This window comes from Rhea americana, unplaced genomic scaffold (genome assembly GCF_003343005.1).
Source record: "Rhea americana isolate MKP2758 unplaced genomic scaffold, rheAme1 scaffold_347, whole genome shotgun sequence".
Classification (NCBI taxonomy): Eukaryota; Metazoa; Chordata; class Aves; order Rheiformes; family Rheidae; genus Rhea; species Rhea americana.
In genome coordinates, this window is record NW_028186476.1 from 240,480 (window position 1) to 249,875 (window position 9,396).

Here is a 9,396-nt window from a genome sequence, read left to right on the forward strand (position 1 = left end):
GCCTGCTCCCCTCCCTGCCATATTCACCAGCAGTGGGACCCTGCAGTACCAGATCCCATTGCCATGAGAGCATCTGACACCAACAGAGGACTGAGATGCAGTAACCAGGATTGTATATATTTAAGACCCATCATATGAGGGGAAAATGCTGTTTTCCAAAATGATATAGTGGCTCAAGCTCCCTGGCTTAGCAAATATTTGTCATTGCTGCTCCCCATCTGCCGATACCACTTCTCTCTGTGCTAATGCTGTAAACCTCACAACATCCCTGAAGACTGCAATAATCTCTGTCCTGAAACATGGAAAATTTCTACAGCATACTCAACRGCACACAGCTGACAAGTAGTAAAGCCCAATTCTCCTTCCCTGCTTGGAAGTACACTGCTCTTCTGCCAACGGCAGCAGTTCACAGCTAAATCCACGGGATGGTTCATCACTGCCTCAGAGGAGGATTTCAGAACCAATTTAGCAGCTAGCCCAGAAAAACAGTTCAGCCAGATCCTGTAACAACCCATTTCCATTGTGCACACACACACATCTTCTTCTGCCTCAGATTTTCACACCTAACTGGGAACCTCTTGTCAGTCAGAACCCCCAGCATGATGATACTGAACAAGGGGAAGTGCCAGCAGTTTTTCCACAACCACAGGCTGTGCTGCCACTGCTCACTGGCTTCATAGCTGTCATCCCACCTTGTGTCTCCTTTCAGGAAAGAAGATATTTCAGGAAAGCTTGCTGAAAGGGAGCGTGGAAACCTGAAATCAATGTATATGTGGGAAGATTAGCTGGCATGTGCTGAGTGCCTAGGTACTACACTTTTAATCCATGAGCAATAGGATCTCAGAGGTTAATGGTCCCAGACATGGAAATGCAGGGTTTAAAAGACCTTTCAGCCCTGCCTTTAGTAGAGTATTATCTAGAAAAGAACCAAAAACAACGAGGATGCTTGGAAGRGGCTGTGCATGGGCAAAGTTTTCCCAGGAATGAAAGGTCCCTGCTCTGGGTAACGAGAGCTTCAGGGATTTCAAAGACCTAATGATGGTCCTTAGACCAGGACAATAGTTCACCTAGCTACCCTCACGACACCAAAATAGACAACAGGGCTGCCTATCCAAGCTCCTGTCCCCAGCTGTGGTAAAACCCTGTGATGTGCCTTTTCAGAAGAAGCATTTGACAGAAGATCATTTCTGTTCAGTGCTAGTTGATGTCCACTTGTTTCCTGGTGAAGTGCAGAGACTGGGCAGATGCAGCTGTAAGTGGAGCAGGAAGGATGTGATCATAGAATCATAGAACCGGTAAGGTKGGAAGGGACCTCTGGAGATCATCTAGTCCAACMCCCCTGCTCTAGCAGGGTCACCTAGAGCATGTTAAACAGGGTTGCATCCAGGCAGGCCTTGAAGATCGCCAGAGAAGGAGACTCCACAACCTCTCTGGGCAATGGAGTTCCAGTACTCTGTCACTCTCACAGTGAAGAAATTCCCCCTCACGTTCAGGCAGAACTTCCTGTGGTTCAATTTTTGCCCATTTCCCCTTGTCCTGTCRCATGGGACAACTGAAAAGAGTTTGTGCCCATCCCCTTGACACCCTCCCTTCAGGGACTTGTAGACATTGATAAGATCCCCCCTCAGTTTTCTCTTCCCCAGGCTAAACAGGCCCAGCTCTCACAGCCATTCCTCAGAGGGCAGAGGCTCCAGCCCTCTGATCATCTTCATAGCTGTACACTGGACTCTCTCCAGTAGCTCCATGTCTCTCTTGTACTTGGGAGCCCAGAACTGGACACAGTACTCGAGATGAGGCCTCCCCAAGGGCTGAGTAGAGGGGCAGGATCACCTCCCTCRACCTGCTGGCAACATTCTTCCTAATGCACCCCAGGAGACCATTGGCCTTYCTGGCCACAAGGGCACATTGCTGCCTCATGGTCASCTTGTCATCSACCAGCACTCCCAGGTCCTTTTCTGCAGAGCTGCTTTCCAGCAGGTCAACCTCCAACCTGTACTGGTGCCTAGGGTTATTTCTCCCTAGGTGCAGGACCTTGCATTTGCCTTTGTTGAACTTTGTCAGGCTCCTCTCTGCCCAGCTGTCCAAGGTCCAGCAGGACACCCAGCTCTCCAGCCTGTCCAGGTCTCTCTGAATGGCAGCATAGCCCTCAGGTATAACAGCTGCTCCTCCCAGATTGGTCTCATCAGCAAGCTTGCTGAGGAGGCACTCTGTTCCTTTGTCCAGGTCATCGAGGAAGAAGTTGAACTGGTGGTTGAACTGGTGGGACCCAGTACTGAGCCCTGGGGGATGCCACTAGCCACAAGCCTTGAAACAGACTCCACGCCACTGATGACAACCCTCTGAGCTCTGCCTTTCAGTACTTCTCAATCCACTTCACCATCCACCTGTCTAACCCACACTTCCTGACCTTACCTAGGGGGATGTGATGGGAGACTGTGTCAAAAGCCTTGCTGAAGTCAAGGAACACAACATCCACTGCTCTTCCCTCATCTACCCAGCCAGTCATTCCATCCTAGAAGGCTATCAGATAGGTTAAACAGGATTTCCCCTTGGTGAATCCATGCTGACTGCTCCTGATCACCTTCTTTTCCTCCATATACCTGGAGATGACATCCAGAATAAGCTGTTCCATCACCTTTCCAGGGACGGAGGTGAGGCTGACTGGCCTCTAGTTGCCTGGGTCTTCCTTCTTGCACTTTCTGAAGATTGGAGTGACATTGGCTTTCTTCCAGTCCTCAGGCGCTTCTCCAGTTCTCCAGGACTTTTCAAAGATGATGGARAATGGCCTGGCAAYAACATTCACCAGCTTCCTCAGTACCCATGGGTGCATCTCATCAGGGCCCATGGATTTGTGAATGTCAGGCATGCCCAGAAGATCTCTAATCCTATCCTCCTCAACCAAAGGAAAGTCTTCCTTTCTCCAGACCTTCTCCCTTATGTCCAGGCTCTGGGATTCTTGAGGGCTGCCCTTAGCAGTGAAAACTGAAGCAAAGAAGGCATTCAGTAACTCTGCTATCTCTGCATCCTTCGTCACCAGGGCCCCCGCCCCATTCAGCAGTGGGCCCACATTTTCCCCAGTCCTTCTCTTGCTATTGATTGTGAAGATAGAGCTGCCCCACTTGGTGAGGTGAATCCCATCTCTTCCCCACTAGTTGCTGATCTTCAAACAATGTCCCATGATCATAGAAACCAAAACCCTGTTGCCAACACCGGTGGCGCAGCCAGTTGTTAATTTGGAAAATTTTTCTACTCCTCCTCCCACGCCTCCCCCTCATCGGCAGGACCAATGAGAAGACCACCTGGGCTCCCAAACCCTTGACCACCATGCCCAAAACCCTGAAGTCTTGCTTGATTGTTTCCAGCTTGCTCTTGATATCATTACCGCCCACATGAAAGAGCAGCAGAGAGTAGTAGTCTGATGAGTGGACAAGCCTTGGCAGCCTTTCAGTCACATCTCGTATCCTTGTGCTCAGCAGGCAGCCAATCTCTCTAGAGGAGGGGTCAGGTCAGCATTTAGGTGCCTCCGTCCCCCTGCCACATACACACAGCATGGAGTCATCCTCAGCAACCACTCATCGCCTCTTCCAAGTGGTCACGCGAGGCACAACGTTTGACAGCCCAGTTGCTTCCCTTGAGGTCAGGTCCGGGTCCTCCTCATCCTGAAGGGTATTAAACCAGTTCTTCAACTGTAAGTCCAAGTCTACAGGAGGAGTAGGGGCCTTTCTTCTTCTTCTACAAGAAGCAACTAGTTTCCAGCCTTCTTCTACAGCRCTGTGCTGTACTATTTCACTCTGCCCAGAGCCTTCCAGCAGCTCCCCTGCTGCAGGGGATTGGGACTCCCGGAGCAGTGCAGTCTCCAAGAACACCCTGTCTATCTCCTGCTCACTTTATTGGATGCTTTGCAATCTACTGACTTCATCCCACAACTCCCTGACTTGATGACAACAACAGCACACCTCTTGCAGAAGGGCAGWCCATCAGTCCAGGCCTTCTGGAGAGGCTCCAAGCACTCCCTGCAGCCTGGGAACTGTAGGGCAGCTTCTGCTGTCAAAGGCTCTGTTTGGGTTGATGCCAGATGGATTCCTGCAAGCAGGGGCAGCAGACCTAGGGGCCAGGACTAGGAGGAGAATAGGACATGCCAGCTTCACTGAAGGACTCTGACCATGTCCCATGGTAGGGCCAAGCCAGTTGGGGCTGAGGAGCTTGAGACTATTGGATCCATGTGCCCATGCAAAGGGTATCCCCAGGCTACATTGCTCCTGCTGTAGAGAATATGTCTAATTTCTTACACAGATGCACTAGTTTTTGTCCTGCCTTGTGTAGCCAGGGTTGTCTCTCCAGAAAGGTGCTTGCACTGGAGGGGCAATGCCCTCRTCTGCTCACTCACCAGCAAAGCAGCCTGTGCTCTGTGCGAGGCCTTTCCTTCAGCCCAAGGCACCACAGGCTSTGTTCTGCACCTCCCTTCCTGGATTCTCCTCTCCCTGGGCTCCTGAAGCCCATCCAACTTAGGCAGAGCGGCTGAGGAGTAGTGCTGGACCAGGCATAGTTAGGAGCTGCTGCCATGCCCATGCCCTCTTGCTGAGCCCAGCCGTTCAGAAACCTGACTCCCTCCCAGGGGCTGGAGRCAGGGAATGCCAATGGGCTGAGAACACAGTCTGAAATACTGGGAGTGAGGGAAACTCCATCAGGCCAGCCCCTGGGTGCTGCCAAGCCATTTATGAGTACTATAAGCATCCTCCCAGCACAGGAGCTGCCCATGAGACCAGTGCCCATGTGCAGCACAAAGAGGCACCCAACAGCAGGCTGGCTGCACACCACTGAGCAGGAAGGAATGTGGCCAGTACTACAAAGTACTCAAAGTACTACAAACAAGGCAAGGTCACACATCCAGGCAGGATCTGGGCAGCCAGCAGAGACCCTGGTGCCAGCAAATGACTCAGGGGGAGCATGTGGGCTGGGAAGGGCGGGTGTTTCCCTTGGGAAGGGCTCCTCAACCCAGTGATGTCACGGGTGGGCTGGTTTGCAGGTCCTATTCCTCCAGTTCTCTGACAGTCTACAGCAGCGATAACGTTGTTGTGATGTTCTGGGAATCTCCATGGAGTGGAGTTTCACCCAGCTCCATCCCTAGGGCCACACATTGACTTGCCTTTCAAATGGAAATGGCAAATTAGTAAGATTTTTAATCCTCCCTGCTATGGAAAAGCCTCAGAAATATGAGTCTTAAAAGCAAACACACAGAGAAATGTGTGTTGCTTGTGACTTCTAGGCTCTTGGCACAAGCAGGGCTGTTGTGTGGTCTCTTGGGCCCTCTGAGTTTGGGCCTGGCACGGCTCCTGGCACTGCCCTGGGGCACCCTGGCAAACGTGCCAACCAGGATAGGCCGTGCCAGCACATCAACATGGCCCTGCCAGCCCTGCAAGTCAGCTTTTCACTCCTCCCTGGGGAAGGAGCCATTCTCAGGACACATCTGCGGGAGGCACAACTGCCACCTCAAAATTTCCCAGATGGGGAAGTGGAAGAAAATTGCTGTTTGGATTAAAGCAGGGTGGGAGACCAGACAGATCAACAGGGCTAGCTGAGCAAGAAGTGAGTTTCCTGGACTTGGGCTGGGCAAGAACTGGGTAAGCAAGTTGCACTCCCACACAGGAAGGTAGCTCTGAATCACGGGGCTGGCAAGAAGGCAGGTTGTCAGAGGATGGGTTGCTCTGGGGTAAGATGAGGCGTGTCTGCCAGAGTGACTCTGACAAGATTGGGATGCCAGGTCAGTGCAAGACTGGCCCTTCATTTAGGTAATTATAGCCCATGACTCCTGGCCCTGTCACACATCCCTCCTGCTGCTCCTTGGGCAGCTGCAATTCTCCCTTCACTAAGTCCTCCCAAGACGTGTTTCCTGGGCGAGGGGCCCAGTGCCAGCCCTGAAGTGAAGCAGCATCACCTAGCAGGTAGCAACCCAGAATGGCAGTCTGGGGCTCTTCATTTCCAGGTAAGTGGAAGCCAAGGCACTTCAGTATTTTTGTGCCTCAGTTTCCCATCTTTAAAAGCAGGTTGTTCCTCTGGCCTTCTCAGGAAGGTGCTGTGATATGCTGGTGAAAAGCACTAGCTAAGAACTGAGTGAGGAGTTCTTAGGTAAGAAAGAGAGGTGCGTCTTCCTGGCCTCACTCTGCAAACATTCTCTGCATGCACCAAGCCCAGGTCCTGAGGAGCTTCCTGGTGAGGAGCACAAGAGGTTGGAAGCTTTACCTACCCTCACATCCCATGTGCAAACACCTGCCTAAGTCAGGTGCCTTCTTATTTTGATTTTCCTCAGGCAAAAGTCATGATGCTGAAATATAGTTCAGCATGGTTGGACGGGTGAGGAAGGCAAACGCCTCCCAGCACACATGCTCCTGGCCATGTTGCCTGGAGGGCCCCCAGGGGAACAGTGTGAACTCCTTTCACACGCAACTGTGGTCAGAATGTCTGCAGCATTACCCGGCTCTCCCACCRTCCTCATGGTGGAGGGCAGCCTCCCCTCTCTGTGCATCTCTGCTCCTTCACCCGTGACACCCAGCACCAGCACCTTGGCCGCAAGCGCTGCTGTTTTTGGGTGGGACATCATGCCAAGAGCATACAACAAAATGGATGGAATACAACAAAAATAGAGTTTTATTTCAGGACAAGTGCATTTAGAGCAGTCCTTTGGCCCAGGCAGGGCTCCCTCCCCGCCATGGAGACCTTGAGTGCAGCAGCAGCCCACACACTGCCCAGCCAGCACGGTGCGTGCCACAGCTGTGGTGCACGTGCACACAGGGAGTGTCTGTGATCCTGCACTCATCCGGGTGGGAGCACGTGTGCTCTGGAGTGTGGGCACCCATACATGGGAGGAAAGCTCCCAGACATACGGGTGTGAGAGCAGTAACATGCTGCTTGGCAGGTTAGCACCGAGCTTGTGCTTGCTAGGGGGGATGCTCACCCAGGTGCAAGCATGGGTCTTCCCCACATAGAGTTGCCGAGGGTGTGTGTCAGCGTCCGAGTGCACACACACATGTGTGTGTGTGTGTCAGCACAAATTGGGACATGTGCGCACCCATGCCATGGCATACGCACAGCCTGGCTGGAGGCTCTGTGTGGGTGCGCACCTCCATTTGCAAATATAAGCATGCACACCATGCTCCAGCCCTGGAGCCCTGGGGTGATGGTGGGGCAGTCTGAGACATCCCCATGGTTTTGCTGGGCCCTCACAGCCTCCAGGAAGGAGCCCCTGGGATGAGCAGGCTGCCCAGGACCCTTGCTTGCGCCTGCCCAGCTCCAGCAGCAGCAGCCTGAGATGGTCGGGGAGGACCAACGCAGGAGAGGCAGCCCCGGGGGACAATCCTGGCTCTGACGGAAGGCAGCCACTGAGGGCCGGAGCTGGAGCAGCAGCAGCCAGGAGGGCACAGCCGGGATGCCGCAGCCTGCCTGCAGCCCCGGGGCCGGGGTGCCATGGGATCAGAGTGGGGAGCGCTGGGGTTCAGCATGTCCCAGAACGGTAGGAACAAGATCTGGGGATGCTCATCCTTACTCGGCCACATGAGAGACCACTCAGCCCTGGAAGGAGGCAGACGGCTATAGTCATCAGAAGACCTCTGACCCCCCAACACAGGCTTGATATGCTCCATCCCCCAGGAGAGAGTTTAAAAACATATGTACACTTAGCCCTGTACACACACTCCAGATTTACTCCATCCAGCAGAGCTCAGTAGTGAAGTGCACACTCACATTTTCACACTTGCACACTCACACACATACACAGACACATGCTACTCTGTGCTTTCTCCAGGAGGGGACAGCGATCAGACACACAGAGCCATGTGTGTGCACACACACAYACCTGCCCATGCAGAGCCTGTGTTTGCACACACAAACACACTTGCAGAGCCTGTGTGCACAGACACCCGCACACACACTCAGAGCCTGCAGACACAGGCACACATGTCCACACCTGCACACAGAGCTGCGTGCACACACTGAGGCAGTGTGTGCACACAGAAGAACACAGGAAAAGCCTGTGGTCCCACATGCACACTCAGAGCCTGCATACAATACACACACCTGCACACAGAGCTGTGCATATGCAGAAACCCACTTGCACACGCAGAGCCTGTGCACACCAATGAACATGTCTTGCCCACCTGCATGCAGAGCTGTGCACGCAGAGACCCGCTCACACATGCAGAGCCTGTGCACACGCTTACACACGTGTTGACCTGCATGCAGAGCTGTGCACACATAGAAACCCGCTCGCACACGCAATGTGTGCCGCAGGCTCTCTGGCTTCCTGGATCACCCCGGATGGCAGCTCTCTGCCCTGTGCATGGGAGCTATTCCCGTTTGCCCTGGGCCTGGCCCTGCCACGATGCCCAACGAGCAGCAATCAAGTCAGGGTGGTGATACATGAACATCCCAGCCAGTGTGAGCCCGATGCCCACGTAGCTGAGCCCACTCAGGTGGCTGCCAAAGAGCAGCCGGGACAGCACCAGGTTGCCCACGACGTTGAAGTTGCCCAGGACGTGAATGGTGAGGGCTGATGTCAGGGAGATGACACAGAAGCTGGCCAGGTTGTAGAGGACAGAGCCGAGGCAGCTGAGCAGGACGTAGGCCCAGAGGGTGCTGTCATATCGCAGGATGCCTGCCCAGGCAGGGCCCACCTCCAGCGCCATGGCCGCACTGAACAGGATGCAAAAGCTGGGCAAGGAGGTGAGGCAGAGCAAGGAGATGGCATCCAGCCTGTCCTCCTGCAGCAGCAGACCTACAGGGTGGGGGAGGGAACAGAGGGTCACAGTGGGGCTGGAAGAGCCAGGAGTAAGCAGGACACCCAAGACCAGCATGCGCCACCCCGTACTGTCACAGACTGCTACCCACCTGAGCAGTGGGTGAACAACCACACAACACATCCATGCATGTAGACACGTGCCTACAGGCACACGCACTGCACACACACACACATGCACGTATATGCCAGCACACACGTACACATGCACGCATACACGCACACACACCTCCAAGGGGACGGCCAGTGTGTGCATCGGAGCTTCCCGGGGCTGGCACCATGCTGGGCAGAGAAAAGCCCCCACTGCCACCATGAGCAGCCTACTTCAGTGCCCCCAGAAGCCTCCCTGCCCCCCCCCCCCGAGCATCCCCAAGGCATGTGGCACCACAGGAAGTCTGGCACTCTGAGCTCCTCAGCCCTCATCAGCACTGTAGCAGTTAAGAAATCCTGAGCATCCCCACCAAGAGGAAGAGCAAAGGGCGGGGGGAGGGCAAATCAAACCCTGCCGCTGGCTCAGTGACGCTGTGATGGGGACTGCGGTCTGAGAGCCTGGGCGATGATTTGGTCTGGGGTGATGCAAGGCCACCACGACACAGGCAGGGCGTAAC

At 54.1% G+C, this 9,396-nt stretch overlaps 1 protein-coding gene across 1 annotated transcript in view; it reads right to left on the minus strand.

Annotated features, from left to right (window-relative positions):
- Nucleotides 1–6,627: 6,627 nt before the first annotated feature.
- The window catches only part of SLC35E4 (solute carrier family 35 member E4), a 5,025-nt gene continuing 2,256 nt past the window's right edge, over nucleotides 6,628–9,396 (minus strand). The window contains exon 2 of the mRNA XM_085311689.1: nucleotides 6,628–8,767. Within this exon, the coding sequence (XP_085167815.1) occupies nucleotides 8,340–8,767 (428 nt within the window). The 3' untranslated portion in view covers nucleotides 6,628–8,339. The remainder of the gene's footprint in view (nucleotides 8,768–9,396) is intronic.